The sequence below is a fragment of the Dendrobates tinctorius genome, unplaced genomic scaffold (genome assembly GCF_039654945.1).
Source record: "Dendrobates tinctorius isolate UK_male_01 unplaced genomic scaffold, ASM3965494v1 ptg000196l, whole genome shotgun sequence".
NCBI lineage: Eukaryota > Metazoa > Chordata > Amphibia > Anura > Dendrobatidae > Dendrobates > Dendrobates tinctorius.
Genome location: NW_027361863.1, coordinates 11521997 through 11539238, shown reverse-complemented (window position 1 = coordinate 11539238; position 17242 = coordinate 11521997). Strand labels below are relative to the sequence as shown.

Genomic DNA, 17242 nt, shown 5'->3' with positions numbered 1-17242 from the left:
GGGCGAGGAGAGGAAGGGGTATTGGTAACATTCTTGGTGGGCTAGGAGAGGAAGGGGTATTGGTAACATTCTTGGTGGGCGAGGAGAGGAAGGGGTATTAATAACATTCTTGGTGGGCGAGGAGAGGAAGGGGTGTTGGTAACATTCTTGGTGGGCGAGGAGAGGAAGGGGTATTGGTAACATTCTTGGTGGGCGAGGAGAGGAAGGGGTATTGGTAACATTCTTGGTGGGTGAGGAGAGGAAGGGGTATTGGTAACATTCCTGGTGGGCGAGGAAAGGAAGGGGTATTGATAACATTCTTGGCGGGCGAGGAGAGGAAGGGGTATTGGTAACATTCCAGGTGGGCGAGGAGAGGAAGGGGTATTGGTAACATTCCTGGTGGGCGAGGAGAGGAAGGGGTATTGGTAACATTCTTGGTGGGCGAGGAGAGGAAGGGGTATTGAAAACATTCTTGGTGGGCGAGGAGAGGAAGGGGTATTGGTAACATTCTTGGTGGGCGAGGAGAGGAAGGGGTATTGGTAACATTCCTGGTGGGCGAGGAGAGGAAGGGGTATTGGTAACATTCTTGGTGGGCGAGGAGAGGAAGGGGTATTGGTAACATTCTTGGTGGGCGAGGAGAGGAAGGGGTATTGATAACATTCTTGGTGGGCGAGGAGAGGAAGGGGTATTGGTAACATTCTTGGTGGGCGAGGAGAGGAAGGGGTATTGATAACATTCTTGGTGGGCGAGGAGAGGAAGGGGTATTGATAACATTCTTGGTGGGCGAGGAGAGGAAAGGGTATTGGTAACATTCTTGGTGGGCGAGGAGAGGAAGGGGTATTGGTAACATTCTTGGTGGGCGAGGAGAGGAAGGGGTATTGGTAACATTCTTGGTGGGCGAGGAGAGGAAAGGGTATTGGTAACATTCTTGGTGGGCGAGGAGAGGAAGGGGTATTGGTGTATTGATAACATTCTTGGTGGGCGAGGAGAGGAAGGGGTATTGATAACATTCCAGGTGGGCGAGGAGAGGAAGGGGTATTGATAACATTCTTGGTGGGTGAGGAGAGGAAGGGGTATTGGTAACATTCTTGGCGGGCGAGGAGAGGAAGGGGTATTGGTAACATTCCTGGTGGGCGAGGAAAGGAAGGGGTATTGGTAACATTCCTGGTGGGCGAGGAGAGGAAGGGGTATTGATAACATTCCTGGTGGGCGAGGAGAGGAAGGGGTATTGGTAACATTCCTGGTGGGCGAGGAGAGGAAGGGGTATTGATAACATTCTTGGTGGGCGAGGAGAGGAAGGGGTATTGATAACATTCTTGGTGGGCGAGGAGAGGAAGGGGTATTGGTAACATTCCAGGTGGGCGAGGAGAGGAAGGGGTATTGGTAACATTCCTGGTGGGCGAGGAAAGGAAGGGGTATTGATAACATTCTTGGTGGGCGAGGAGAGGAAGGGGTATTGGTAACATTCTTGGTGGGCTAGGAGAGGAAGGGGTATTGGTAACATTCTTGGTGGGCGAGGAGAGGAAGGGGTATTGATAACATTCTTGGTGGGCGAGGAGAGGAAGGGGTATTGGTAACATTCCTGGTGGGCGAGGAGAGGAAGGGGTATTTATAACATTCCTGGTAGGCGAGGAGAGGAAGGGGTATTGATAACATTCCTGGTGGGCGAGGAGAGGAAGGGGTGTTGGTAACATTCTTGGTGGGCGAGGAGAGGAAGGGGTGTTGGTAACATTCCTGGTGGGCGAGGAGAGGAAGGGGTATTGGTAACATTCCTGGTGGGCGAGGAGAGGAAGGGGTATTGGTAACATTCCTGGTAGGCGAGGAGAGGAAGGGGTATTGGTAACATTCCTGGTGGGCGAGGAGAGGAAGGGGTGTTGGTAACATTCTTGGTGGGCGAGGAGAGGAAGGGGTATTGGTAACATTCCTGGTGGGCGAGGAGAGGAAGGGGTATTGGTAACATTCCTGGTGGGCGAGGAGAGGAAGGGGTGTTGGTAACATTCTTGGTGGGCGAGGAGAGGAAGGGGTATTGATAACATTCTTGGTGGGCGAGGAGAGGAAGGGGTATTGGTAACATTCTTGGTGGGCGAGGAGAGGAAGGGGTATTGGTAACATTCTTGGTGGGTGAGGAGAGGAAGGGGTATTGGTAACATTCCTGGTGGGCGAGGAAAGGAAGGGGTATTGATAACATTCCAGGTGGGCGAGGAGAGGAAGGGGTATTGGTAACATTCCTGGTGGGCGATGAGAGGAAGGGGTATTGGTAACATTCTTGGTGGGAGAGGAGAGGAAGGGGTATTGATAACATTCTTGGTGGGCGAGGAGAGGAAGGGGTACTGGTAACATTCTTGGTGGGCGAGGAGAGGAAGGGGTATTGGTAACATTCCTGGTGGGCGAGGAGAGGAAGGGGTATTGGTAACATTCTTGGTGGGCGAGGAGAGGAAGGGGTATTGGTAACATTCTTGGTGGGCGAGGAGAGGAAGGGGTATTGATAACATTCTTGGTGGGCGAGGAGAGGAAGGGGTATTGGTAACATTCTTGGTGGGCGAGGAGAGGAAGGGGTATTGATAACATTCTTGGTGGGCGAGGAGAGGAAGGGGTATTGATAACATTCTTGGTGGGCGAGGAGAGGAAAGGGTATTGGTAACATTCTTGGTGAGCGAGGAGAGGAAGGGGTATTGGTAACATTCTTGGTGGGCGAGGAGAGGAAGGGGTATTGGTAACATTCTTGGTGGGCGAGGAGAGGAAAGGGTATTGGTAACATTCTTGGTGGGCGAGGAGAGGAAGGGGTATTGGTGTATTGATAACATTCTTGGTGGGCGAGGAGAGGAAGGGGTATTGATAACATTCCAGGTGGGCGAGGAGAGGAAGGGGTATTGATAACATTCTTGGTGGGCGAGGAGAGGAAGGGGTATTGGTAACATTCTTGGCGGGCGAGGAGAGGAAGGGGTATTGGTAACATTCCTGGTGGGCGAGGAGAGGAAGGGGTATTGGTAACATTCCTGGTGGGCGAGGAGAGGAAGGGGTATTGGTAACATTCCTGGTAGGCGAGGAGAGGAAGGGGTATTGGTAACATTCCTGGTGGGCGAGGAGAGGAAGGGGTATTGGTAACATTCCTGGTAGGCGAGGAGAGGAAGGGGTATTGGTAACATTCCTGGTGGGCGAGGAGAGGAAGGGGTGTTGGTAACATTCTTGGTGGGCGAGGAGAGGAAGGGGTGTTGGTAACATTCTTGGTGGGCGAGGAGAGGAAGGGGTATTGGTAACATTCCTGGTGGGCGAGGAGAGGAAGGGGTGTTGGTAACATTCCTGGTAGGCGAGGAGAGGAAGGGGTATTGGTAACATTCCTGGTGGGCGAGGAGAGGAAGGGGTGTTGGTAACATTCTTGGTGGGCGAGGAGAGGAAGGGGTATTGGTAACATTCTTGGTGGGTGAGGAAAGGAAGGGGTATTGATAACATTCCTGGTGGGCGAGGAGAGGAAGGGGTGTTGGTAACATTCTTGGTGGGCGAGGAGAGGAAGGGGTATTGGTAACATTCTTGGTGGGTGAGGAGAGGAAGGGGTATTGATAACATTCCTGGTGGGCGAGGAAAGGAAGGGGTATTGATAACATTCCTGGTGGGCGAGGAAAGGAAGGGGTATTGGTAACATTCCTGGTAGGCGAGGAGAGGAAGGGGTATTGATAACATTCCTGGTGGGCGAGGAGAGGAAGGGGTATTGGTAACATTCCTGGTGGGCGAGGAGAGGAAGGGGTGTTGGTAACATTCCTGGTGGGCGAGGAGAAGAAGGGGTATTGATAACATTCTTGGTGGGCGAAGAGAGGAAGGGGTATTGATAACATTCCTGGTGGGCGAGGAAAGGAAGGGGTATTGGTAACATTCTTGGTGGGTGAGGAGAGGAAGGGGTATTGGTAACATTCTTGGTGGGCGAGGAGAGGAAGGGGTATTGGTAACATTCTTAGTGGGTGAGGAGAGGAAGGGGTATTGGTGTATTGGTAACATTCTTGGTGGGTGAGGAGAGGAAGGGGTATTGGTAACATTCCTGGTGGGCGAGGGGAGGAAGGGGTATTGGTAACATTCTTGGTGGGTGAGGAGAGGAAGGGGTGTTGGTAACATTCTTGGTGGGCGAGGAGAGGAAGGGGTGTTGGTAAAATTCTTGGTGGGCGAGGAGAGGAAGGGGTGTTGGTAACATTCTTGGTGGGTGAGGAGAGGAAGGGGTATTGGTAACATTCCTGGTGGGCGAGGAGAGGAAGGGGTATTGGTAACATTCCTGGTAGGCGAGGAGAGGAAGGGGTATTGGTAACATTCTTGGTGGGCGAGGAGAGGAAGGGGTATTGGTAACATTCTTGGTGGGTGAGGAGAGGAAGGGGTATTGATAACATTCCTGGTGGGCGAGGAAAGGAAGGGGTATTGATAACATTCCTGGTGGGCGAGGAGAGGAAGGGGTATTGGTAACATTCCTGGTGGGCGAGGAGAGGAAGGGGTGTTGGTAACATTCCTGGTGGGCGAGGAGAGGAAGGGGTATTGATAACATTCTTGGTGGGCGAAGAGAGGAAGGGGTATTGATAACATTCCTGGTGGGCGAGGAAAGGAAGGGGTATTGGTAACATTCTTGGTGGGTGAGGAGAGGAAGGGGTATTGGTAACATTCTTGGTGGGCGAGGAGAGGAAGGGGTATTGGTAACATTCTTAGTGGGTGAGGAGAGGAAGGGGTATTGGTGTATTGGTAACATTCTTGGTGGGTGAGGAGAGGAAGGGATATTGGTAACATTCCTGGTGGGCGAGGAGAGGAAGGGGTATTGGTAACATTCTTGGTGGGTGAGGAGAGGAAGGGGTGTTGGTAACATTCTTGGTGGGCGAGGAGAGGAAGGGGTGTTGGTAAAATTCTTGGTGGGCGAGGAGAGGAAGGGGTGTTGGTAACATTCTTGGTGGGTGAGGAGAGGAAGGGGTATTGGTAACATTCCTGGTGGGCGAGGAGAGGAAGGGGTATTGGTGTATTGGTAACATTCTTGGTGGGCGAGGAGAGGAAGGGGTGTTGGTAAAATTCTTGGTGGGCGAGGAGAGGAAGGGGTGTTGGTAACATTCTTGGTGGGTGAGGAGAGGAAGGGGTATTGGTAACATTCCTGGTGGTCGAGGAGAGGAAGGGGTATTGGTGTATTGGTAACATTCTTGGTGGGTGAGGAGAGGAAGGGGTGTTGGTAACATTCTTGGTGGGCGAGGAGAGGAAGGGGTGTTGGTAAAATTCTTGGTGGGCGAGGAGAGGAAGGGGTGTTGGTAACATTCTTGGTGGGCGAGGAGAGGAAGGGGTATTGGTAACATTCTTGGTGGGCGAGGAGAGGAAGGGGTGTTGGTAACATTCCTGGTGGGCGAGGAGAGGAAGGGGTGTTGGTAACATTCTTGGTGGGCGAGGAGAGGAAGGGGTGTTGGTAAAATTCTTGGTGGGCGAGGAGAGGAAGGGGTATTGGTAACATTCTTGGTGGGCGAGGAGAGGAAGGGGTATTGGTAACATTCTTGGTGGGCGAGGAGAGGAAGGGGTGTTGGTAACATTCTTGGTGGGCGAGGAGAGGAAGGGGTATTGGTAACATTCTTGGTGGGCGAGGAGAGGAAGGGGTATTGGTAACATTCTTGGTGGGCGAGGAGAGGAAGGGGTATTGGTAACATTCTTGGTGGGCGAGGAGAGGAAGGGGTATTGGTAACATTCTTGGTGGGCGAGGAGAGGAAGGGGTATTGATAATATTCTTGGTGGGCGAGGAGAGGAAGGGGTATTGATAACATTCCTGGTGGGCGAGGAAAGGAAGGGGTATTGGTAACATTCTTGGTGGGCGAGGAGAGGAAGGGGTATTGGTAACATTCTTGGTGGGCGAGGAGAGGAAGGGGTATTGGTAACATTCCTGGTGGGCGAGGAGAGGAAGGGGTATTGGTAACATTCCTGGTGGGCGAGGAGAGGAAGGGGTGTTGGTAACATTCTTGGTGGGCGAGGAGAGGAAGGGGTATTGGTAACATTCCTGGTGGGCGAGGAGAGGAAGGGGTATTGGTAACATTCCTGGTGGGCGAGGAGAGGAAGGGGTGTTGGTAACATTCTTGGTGGGCGAGGAGAGGAAGGGGTATTGGTAACATTCTTGGTGGGTGAGGAGAGGAAGGGGTATTGGTAACATTCCTGGTGGGCGAGGAGAGGAAGGGGTATTGGTAACATTCCTGGTGGGCGAGGAGAGGAAGGGGTATTGGTAACATTCTTGGTGGGCGAGGAGAGGAAGGGGTATTGGTAACATTCCAGGTGGGCTAGGAGAGGAAGGGTTATTGATAACATTCTTGGTGGGCGAGGAGAGGAAGGGGTATTGGTAACATTCCTGGTGGGCGAGGAGAGGAAGGGGTATTGGTAACATTCTTGGTGGGCGAGGAGAGGAAGGGGTATTGGTAACATTCCTGGTGGAAGAGGAGAGGAAGGGTTATTGATAACATTCTTGGTGGGCGAGGAGAGGAAGGGGTATTGGTAACATTCTTGGTGGGCGAGGAGAGGAAGGGGTATTGGTAACATTCCTGGTGGGCGAGCAGAGGAAGGGGTATTGGTAACATTCCTGGTGGGCGAGGAGAGGAAGGGGTATTGGTAACATTCCAGGTGGGCTAGGAGAGGAAGGGTTATTGATAACATTCTTGGTGGGTGAGGAGAGGAAGGGGTATTGGTAACATTCTTGGCGGGCGAGGAGAGGAAGGGGTATTGGTAACATTCCAGGTGGGCGAGGAAAGGAAGGGGTATTGATAACATTCCTGGTGGGCGAGGAGAGGAAGGGGTATTGGTAACATTCTTGGTGGGCGAGGAGAGGAAGGGGTATTGGTAACATTCTTGGTGGGCGAGGAGAGGAAGGGGTATTGATAACATTCCAGGTGGGCTAGGAGAGGAAGGGGTATTGGTAACATTCCTGGTGGGCGAGGAGAGGAAGGGGTATTGGTAACATTCTTGGTGGGAGAGGAGAGGAAGGGGTATTGATAACATTCTTGGCGGGCGAGGAGAGGAAGGGGTATTGGTAACATTCCAGGTGGGCTAGGAGAGGAAGGGGTATTGGTAACATTCCTGGTGGGCGAGGAGAGGAAGGGGTATTGGTAACATTCTTGGTGGGCGAGGAGAGGAAGGGGTATTGGTAACATTCCAGGTGGGCTAGGAGAGGAAGGGTTATTGATAACATTCTTGGTGGGCGAGGAGAGGAAGGGGTATTGGTAACATTCCTGGTGGGCGAGGAGAGGAAGGGGTATTGGTAACATTCTTGGTGGGCGAGGAGAGGAAGGGGTATTGGTAACATTCCTGGTGGAAGAGGAGAGGAAGGGTTATTGATAACATTCTTGGTGGGCGAGGAGAGGAAGGGGTATTGGTAACATTCTTGGTGGGCGAGGAGAGGAAGGGGTATTGGTAACATTCTTGGTGGGTGAGGAGAGGAAGGGGTATTGGTAACATTCCTGGTGGGCGAGGAGAGGAAGGGGTATTGATAACATTCTTGGTGGGTTAGGAGAGGAGGGGTATTGGTGTATTGGTAACATTCTTGGTGGGCGAGGAGAGGAAGGGGTATTGATAACATTCTTGGTGGGTTAGGAGAGGAAGGGGTATTGATAACATTCTTGGTGGGTTAGGAGAGGAGGGGTATTGGTGTATTGGTAACATTCTTGGTGGGCGAGGAGAGGAAGTGGTATTGATAACATTCCTGGTGGGCGAGGAGAGGAAGGGTGCAGCTCTTCAGGGCCTTGTTCTCAGGGTTGGTGGAGGTCCCAGTGGTCGGACCCCCAGCTTCTGGGAAGTCATCTTCTATCCTATGGATAAGGGGTGGATTTTTATTATTGGTAAATAAATACCCTTTAACTTTGGCCTCATAAATCCAAGAATTCTTGCTTAGATTTGTATTTTATGATTTTGAGTGGTAAATAATTCAGTAACTGTCGGGTGTAATGACTTCAATAAACTTTATGCTTTTTGTCTAAGATACTTTTAGTTTTGATAAATTTACGTAATAACCAGAGACACCGTGTGCGATCGTTTCATCGGCTGTGAGCACACTGCCCTCCGGTGGGGACTGGGCGTACAGAACTCAGGAGAACACAAATTCAAGACATGCACATAATTCTAGAATCATAATCCTAATAAGCCACCATGAACAGTGTCATGTAATGGGTCACTCCAGCATGTCTGGAGACTTCTCGTGTCATTAGCTCTACAGCTCCTTTGTGTGTTCCTGTGATTACAAACTACAAAAATAACTGAGTCTGTGGGAATCTTAATATTTGTCCCTTCACCCCGGAGAGCATTTGTGAGGTCAGACTCTGAAGGTTGGGGGAGAACATGATCACAATCTCCAGTCTAGGTGATTGGTTATGGAGCGGTCACGTTCCCCCTCCATGTCTATATGGAGCTTGTGCACTGGGCACAGTCATGAGGAACAGAAAAGGGAGAACACCAAACTGTTCCCACAAATGTGAAGCCACAATTGTCCACGTCATCTTGTGCTGAAGATTAAGATTTCCCTTTACTGGAACTAAGAAACCGAGGCCGCCCCCTGATAACAGCCCATAGCATTATCCTCCTCCACCATCTGTAGAGGGGGCACAATGCAGTCAGGGGGTAACGTCCTCCTGGAATCACCAAACCCAGACTCCTCCATCAGACGCAGATAGAGAAGTGTGATCCGTCACTGCACAGAACACGTCTCCTCCAGGGTCCAGTGATGGCGGCTTTACACCACTCCATCCGACGCTCGGCATTGTGCTTGGTGATGTACGGCTGCATGCAGCTGCTCAGCCATGAAGCTCCCAGTGGGGGTGAAGTGTTTGTGCTGCTGTTATACCATAGGAGGTCTGGACTCTGCAGTTATGGGGTCCGCAGAGCAGTGGTGACTTTTCTGCACCTCTTCTCAGCACTCGGCCCCCCGATCTGTAACATTACAGCATCTCTACTTTGTGGCTGAGTTACTGAGACTCCTTCCACCTCACAATAATATCACTCACAGGTAATGGGGGAAGAAATGTCATAAACGGACTTGTTCCCCCGGTGGCTCCACGCTGGTATCAGGAGCTCTGCACCACTGGTAGCTCTGTCACGTTAGTTTAGGGAGATGGCACGTCGGTGGGGCCGGAGGTTATACACTGGGGGTGAGGGGCTGGAGATTATATACCGAGGTTATTCATCGGGGCAAGGGATCAGATGGTATGCACCAAGGGCCGAATATTATACCGTGGGGGCCACATATTATACACGGTGGGCGTTTCATGTCACTTCGAAACTTGTTGACTGAAAACCACAAGCTTAATAATTTTCTGTGAATTGATGTCTTCAATAATCGGCAGATCAGGAGGAATCCACTTTTACAGAAACACACAACAGTTTTGGAGCAATCTCCAGGTCTTCACACTCCACTGACAGTTTGGTGGGCAGTAGCTGAGCGTGGAGCCGGCGTTGTCACAGACAGGGGGCGTCTCCGAATGTGATATGACGGGCAGACACCAAACCGCCGGCGGCGAGCCCTTCCAGCGACTCGTACTGCTTCCCGGTCACCCGACAGATAATAATTGAGATCATTAGTCAGTATAAGGTAGAAGACAAGTTGTGATTTTATTTCCACCTTCTGGAGGTCACGGTATCATCATCATCATCATCAATTACCCTGAATACAGGAAGGCAGATCTCTCCAATCACATCTCCAGGTAGCGGAAACTTCTGGAGCGAATCTTATACATGATCGATTAAATAAAAGACAGAAATTCTAGTAGTTATAACATACAGGACAGAAAGGAGTAAAAGAAACACAAAGCAATAAATTAAAACACCAAAAGTTCAGCTGGAAGACCTAACCCCCACCTGTATGGACCGACTGACCACGAGACGGCGGTGGACCGGGCGGACCAGTGCACGGCTCACGGCTGGAAACTTATTCTTTCCTGGTGGCTTCAGGCAAGTAATAGGGATGATCCCTACACTGGCTACATAGGAGGAGATGCACCACACAACGTCCATCTCTCTGGTGGTCTTTGAAGACCCTCAGACTCTTGGGTCAACGATGATGGCGCTCAGCCTAAAACGTTTTGTCTATATGACGGCAGTTTTGTACAACTTGTTAGATGGCTCCTTGAGCCCCTGCAGCGCCAACAAAGGGAATAATAGGTATTACACAGGGTCTATAGGAATTAATGGGTGGTCTGTGTAATCCAGGACAGGGCGAGAGACGCTCCACTGACTAATGGATGGAGATACAAAATAAAGGACGCCTTATCTGGTCTGTAAGGAGTTACCCCAAACTTCACACCAACTAGGAAGTTTAGAGGGGCAAAAACAAGAAAACGCCTCTGAAGTGTTCATCCGTCACCACGAGAAGGAACCTTAATACGGACCTTGGAAATAATTTACACAGAAGCACATCTTGTTTTGCCAAAGATGCGACCTTCACAGAAAATAACATTATATTAGCAGAAGGTTTTATTGGTCACAAAACATAAGGGGATGAGCTCCGTTTCACCGATCCTGCTGACGTTTCACTCTCAGTATTCCGTGGCATTGAATCTTCAACAAAAAAAGAAAAGCTTTATGGGAAAATCAAGTTCATCTTAGGACGTCTCCCCGCTTAATCTTCACATCCTCTGCGGAGCGGACGCAGGGGGAGACTTCAATACTTGCCCGTCCATAATAATCCAACGTTGTGTAGAAAAGGAGTGCTATCCGCAAGTGTCGCCCCCTGGTGGGGGATGGTGGTGGGCACTAGTCCCGGTGACTGAACATTACAGGAGGTCTCAGGAGATGGTGGAGAATTCTTTCAGTAGTGTCTCTTGGCTCAGGGTGTTTAACGAGAGGTTTCTCCGTACGTTAATGCTAATGGATCGAGCCTGGAAGATAAGGAGCGGTCACTTATGTTTTGGCTGCAGTCCTGTATAAGATTGATTTTTACATTAGATTAAAAAAAAATATCACAGAAGCCATCAGGTTACCGGCTACCTGCAGTCTGATAATGGCCGGTTACCTAGATCCATGTGCTTCTCTCCGGCTGCAGAGACCAGCCTTCCTCTACTATTGGTATAGGGAGCGCACTGTCAGTCTTCAGGAGCGCACTGTCCCCTTCGGGAGCAAGGGCAGCAGTGCACTCCTGAACACAAAGGAGGAGAACACCCCAATATGGTCCCCAAACATCATCTCATATCTCAGATTCCTGCATGTGAGGAGATGGGATAACGGGACAAACTTACCAACTCCTTAAAGAACGCGGCCTCTTTGTGCTGCTCGGAGTATCGTTCATACTGGTCGAGTCCATCCTGAAGTTTCAAGGTCAGGGTGTCGTAGTTGGAGCGTACGACTTCTAATACCTGACGGTCACATGTAGAGCGTAGAGGGAAAATGACACCAAACATTATATTATGGGATGGAAATCACCCCGCTAAAGTGCGGCTGCCATTAGATATAGTCTGCGCAAGAACATTAAAGGGATAAGCCCTCCATTACCAATGGTAACAGGAGGTCCTCGGTATCTTGGCATTCCATCTTGGTACTCTATGAAGTCCAGCCACCGGCCAGGCTTCATAGCAGACTGATTTGTACAAGGGGACAGACAATTGGAAGAACTCAAGTCCGCTAAATATTAAAGAATTAAAAAAAAAAATTATATACATGTTGTATATTTAGTAATAATAATAAATTATTAAAGAACATATATACAGTGCCTACAAGTAGTATTCAACCCCCTGCAGATTTAGCAGGTTTACACATTCGGAATTAACTTGGCATTGTGACATTTGGACTGTAGATCAGCCTGGAAGTGTGAAATGCACTGCAGCAAAAAAGAATGTTATTTCTTTGTTTAATTTTTTTTTTAAATTGTGAAAAGTTTATTCAGAGGGTCATTTATTATTCAACCCCTCAAACCACCAGAATTCTGTTTGGTTCCCCTAAAGTATTAAGAAGTATTTCAGGCACAAAGAACAATGAGCTTCACATGTTTGGATTAATTATCTCTTTTTCCAGCCTTTTCTGACTATTTAAGACCCTCCCCAAACTTGTAAACAGCACTCATACATGGTCAACATGGGAAAGACAAAGGAGCATTCCAAGGCCATCAGAGACAAGATCGTGGAGGGTCACAAGGCTGGCAAGGGGTACAAAACCCTTTCCAAGGAGTTGGGCCTACCTGTCTGCACTGTTGGGAGCATCATCCGGAAGTGGAAGGCTTATGGAACTACTGTTAGCCTTCCTCAGCCTGGACCGCCTTTGAAAGTTTCCTCCCGTGCCGAGGCCAGGCTTGTCCGAAGAGTCAAGGCTAACCCAAGGACAACAAGGAAGGAGCTCCGGGAAGATCTCATGGCAGTGGGGACATTGGTTTCAGTCAATACCATAAGTAACGTACTCCACCGCAATGGTCTCCGTTCCAGACAAGCCCGTAAGGTACCTTTACTTTCAAAGCGTCATGTCAAGGCTCGTCTACAGTTTGCTCATGATCACTTGGAGGACTCTGAGACAGACTGGTTCAAGGTTCTCTGGTCTGATGAGACCAAGATCGAGATCTTTGGTGCCAACCACACACGTGACGTTTGGAGACTGGATGGCACTGCATGCGACCCCAAGAATACCATCCCTACAGTCAAGCATGGTGGTGGCAGCATCATGCTGTGGGGCTGTTTCTCAGCCAAGGGGCCTGGCCATCTGGTCCGCATCCATGGGAAGATGGATAGCACGGCCTACCTGGAGATTTTGGCCAAGAACCTCCGCTCCTCCATCAAGGATCTTAAGATGGGTCGTCATTTCATCTTCCAACAAGACAACGACCCAAAGCACACAGCCAAGAAAACCAAGGCCTGGTTCAAGAGGCAAAAAATCAAGGTGTTGGAGTGGCCTAGTCAGTCTCCTGACCTTAACCCAATTGAAAACTTGTGGAAGGAGCTCAAGATTAAAGTCCACAGGAGACACCCAAAGAACCTAGATAACTTGGAGAAGATCTGCATGGAGGAGTGGGCCAAGATAACTCCAGAGACCTGTGCCGGCCTGATCAGGTCTTATAAAAGACGATTATTAGCTGTAATTGCAAACAAGGGTTATTCCACAAAATATTAAACCTAGGGGTTGAATAATAATTGACCCACACTTTTATGTTTAAAATTTATTAAAATTTAACTGAGCAACATAACTTTTTGGTTTGTAAGATTTATGCATCTGTTAATAAATCCTGCTCTTGTGTGAAGTTTGAAGGCTCTAACTTATTTGCATCCTATCAAACCTGCTAAATCTGCAGGGGGTTGAATACTACTTGTAGGCACTGTATATATATATATATATGTTCTATAATAATATTTTACTAAAAAAAGTGTTGATTTTTTAATAATATTTCTAGAATTATATAAATTCCTAAATAATATAGATATATATAGCGGATTTGAACATACAATTGTCTGACCCCTTGTAATATTTGTGTGTGTATATATATATATATATATATATATATATATATATATATATATATATACACATATATACACACACACACACACACATACATACAGTATCTATAGATAGATATACAGCTCTGGCAAAAATTAAGAGACCACTGCAAAATGTTCAGTTTGTCTGATTTTTCTCTTTATATTTTTGAGTAAAATGTAAATTCCTCTTTTGTTCTATAAACAACTGACATTTCTCCGAATTTCCAAGCAGTAAATTTTGTATTTATTTTCAGAAAATGAGAAATGTTTAAAATAACAAAAAAATGCAGAGTGCTTGTAGATCTCAAATAATGCTCAGAAAACAAGTTCATAATCATTTAGAAACAACAATACTAATGTGTTAACTCAGGAAGAGTTTGTGGAATAACCATGATTGTTAATCACAGCTTTCATGTGTCTGGGGTCCTTTTGTAGGTCACTTGATGTCATCCTGCGGTTGCTGAGTGACATTCGAATAAGATGACGGTCATCCCGGTCAATGGAAAGTCGTTTTCACCCTCTGCAGGTCTGTAGCTTTGTTGTCCCCAATGTCTGATGCTTGACCTTGTTGTAATGGACTGCCATCTTAGAAATTTTAAGGATGAAGGCAACATGACGCTCACTGTATCCCTCTGCTAGTAAAGCCAGAATTGAGCCCTTCTTTTCCTCACTCAAGACTTTCTTCTTTTCAACTCCTTCGGCATGGTGAAAAGTTATTTTTTCATTCCTATTACTTTTGGGATATTACTAGCACTCGTTTTGCCATCCAGCTTGTCCTATTGCAGGAGGATTGTGAAAACCACAGCAGGGTTTTTTTTATACTTTCCTTCATTAAATAAGATTTGGTTCAGGTGATCACCTAATCAGAAGCACCTGAAGTAGAATGAGGTGTACTCTGGTTGGAATTCAACTGACACTGGAATGGAATGGCTGTCAGACATGGAGAGAAGCTGATTTTTATAAAACTGTGCAGTGGTCTCTTAATTTTTGACAGAGCTGTATATATGTGTGTGTGTGTGTGTGTGTATATACACACACACACACACACACACACACACACAGTATGTATTTAAGAATAAAACTTTTTTAACACACTTTCATTTTTAGGGTATGTGCACACGGTGCGGTTTCTGCTGCGTTGTACAGTACCTTTATTTCCTATGGAAATAATAAAACGCAGTGCACATGCTGCGGATTTTTCCGTGCGGTTTTGCTGTGGTTTACAATCCGCAGCATGTCAATTCTTTAGTGCAGAAACGCTGCAGTTTCCATTATGAGGTGTAAAACTGCAGGACTTTAGTCCTGCAGATATATCTGCGGTTTTCACTACAAAAGGCAAAAAAACGTCGTGTGCACATAGCCTTAGACTTTATAGGGGACTGAACCTCAAGTTGTAATTTCTGAAATATATACAAAAAAAAAAAAGTTATGTCCACAAAAGTTTAATATGAGGAAAAATGAAGTTATTTGATGTCTACTGTTACTTATAAGGCATCATGAAAAAGTAACACTTCTGGAAAACAATACAATTAAATAATAACTATGTTGTGCATATCCCAAAATTATACCATTAAAAACTACAGTGAGACTCACAAACTCTTTCACAGATTCAAAAACAGGAGAAAAAAAAGGTCTGGGAAGGTTGGGACACAACTTTTAAACTCAATACTGTTCAACTTGTCATTATACAATAAATATATAAAAAAAAATATAGATGCTAAATCAGGAAAATCCCTTTAAGTAATTACATCCCATGTCTCCACCCCTGAGGAAGAAAGGTCCGCCTCCGCTTAGATTATGAAACCATACAAAAACAAACAAACCCTACCTGTTCCTCTGATAATTGAGAGATGTGATTCACAGCAGCGTAGGACTCTATTTTTGGGTTAAAGTGATTTATAATGGCCCTAGATAAAAAAAAAAAATATATCTATATATATATATAAAACTAATTTATATCAATACACAACGCGATATATTCTGCAGCTGAGCGCACAACAATTGGAAGGGATGTCTCCTTTACGATATCTGATTTCCATCAAGTGACAGACACGTTTTTAGCATTGGGGTAGTGCTTATATGTAACCAAGGCACTTCTGTTGCCTGAAGTTTATCATTTACTTTTTGCACCACCCCTTCAAATAAAAAAAAAAAAAATGTATGCTGCCTTCCCAGCAACAAACTGACATTGTTATCACACGTACAGCAGCATAACTAGCGCCTGATGGGCCCCAGTGCAAGATTTAGACCGGTCACGCCCAACCTGAACAAAATTATATACACATAAAGACGTCCTCCATCCTGGTGTATATGTCACCCGTTCTGTGCTGTTCTGTAATGTATAGAAGAAAACCATTATACTCACCAGGGGCGTACATAGAAGTCATGGGACTCCATAGTAGATGTATAATGCACAGCCCATAGTCATCCCTATAGTATAATGCACAGCCCATAGTCCTCCATATAGTATAATGCACAGCCCATAGTCCTCCATAAAGTATAATGCACAGCCCATAGTCCTCCATAAAGTACAATGCACAGCCCATAGTCCTCCATAAAGCATAATGCACAGCCCATAGTCCTCCATAAAGCATAATGCACAGCCCATAGTCCCCCATAAAGCATAATGCACAGCCCATAGTCCCCCATAAAGCATAATGCACAGCCCATAGTCCTCCATAAAGTATAATGCACAGCCCATAGTCCTCCATAAAGTATAATGCACAGCCCATAGTCCTCCATAAAGTATAATGCACAGCCCATAGTCCTCCATAAAGTATAATGCACAGCCCATAGTCCTCCATAAAGTACAATGCACAGCCCATAGTCCTCCATAAAGCATAATGCACAGCCCATAGTCCTCCATAAAGCATAATGCACAGCCCATAGTCCCCCATAAAGCATAATGCACAGCCCATAGTCCCCCATAAAGCATAATGCACAGCCCATAGTCCTCCATAAAGTATAATGCACAGCCCATAGTCCTCCATAAAGTATAATGCACAGCCCATAGTCCTCCATAAAGTATAATGCACAGCCCATAGTCCTCCATAAAGTATAATGCACAGCCCATAGTCCTCCATAAAGTATAATGCACAGCCCATAGTCCTCCATAAAGTATAATGCACAGCCCATAGTCCTCCATAAAGTATAATGCACAGCCCATAGTCCTCCATAAAGTATAATGCACAGCCCATAGTCCTCCATAAAGTATAATGCACAGCCCATAGTCCTCCATAAAGTATAAAGAACAGCCCATAGTCCTCCATAAAGTATAATGCACAGTCCATAGTCCTCCATAAAGTATAAAGAACAGCCCATAGTCCTCCATATAGTATAATGCACAGCCCATAGTCCTCCATATAGTATAATGCACAGCCCATAGTCCTCCATAAAGAAAAATGCACCCTCCATAGTCATCCATAAAGTATAATGCAGGGCTGTGGAGTCGGAGTCGTGGAGTCGGTGCTCATTTTGGTGGAGTCAGTATAAAATGGACCGACTCCGACTCCTAAAATATATAATAAAGTGGGTACAGTAGTTCAATGCAGAATGTGCTGAATATTTTTTCATAGGAATTTGGGAAAGTTATGAAATGTTCTATAAATGACTGTTCTATTCCTGATCTAAGGCTCCATTCACACACAGCGTTTTTCCTGCGTTTTTTGAGGATACATTTTTCAGTTCCAAAAGCAGATCAGCTTTTTAAAAAACTGCATCACCTGAAAGGTTTTTGAGCTCATAGATAATGTTTTCAATAGCAAAAGCAGATTAGAAATCTGCTCTATCTATATATCCATATCTGGCTATCCATATCATATCTGTACCAAAAAGAATGAAAGCCG

The 17242-nt window shown here is 46.8% G+C and overlaps 1 protein-coding gene across 2 annotated transcripts in view; it reads right to left on the bottom strand.

The window, feature by feature from the left end:
* Positions 1-9531: 9531 nt before the first annotated feature.
* The window catches only part of ARMH3 (armadillo like helical domain containing 3), a 78583-nt gene continuing 70872 nt past the window's right edge, over positions 9532-17242 (bottom strand). For both annotated transcript variants that reach the window (XM_073552888.1, XM_073552889.1), the window contains exons 24-26: positions 15226-15304; positions 11178-11294; positions 9532-10820 (exon numbers count right to left, since the gene is read on the bottom strand). In XM_073552888.1, coding sequence (XP_073408989.1) covers positions 10728-10820; positions 11178-11294; positions 15226-15304 — 289 coding nt within the window. In that variant the 3' untranslated portion in view covers positions 9532-10727. The remainder of the gene's footprint in view (positions 10821-11177; positions 11295-15225; positions 15305-17242) is intronic.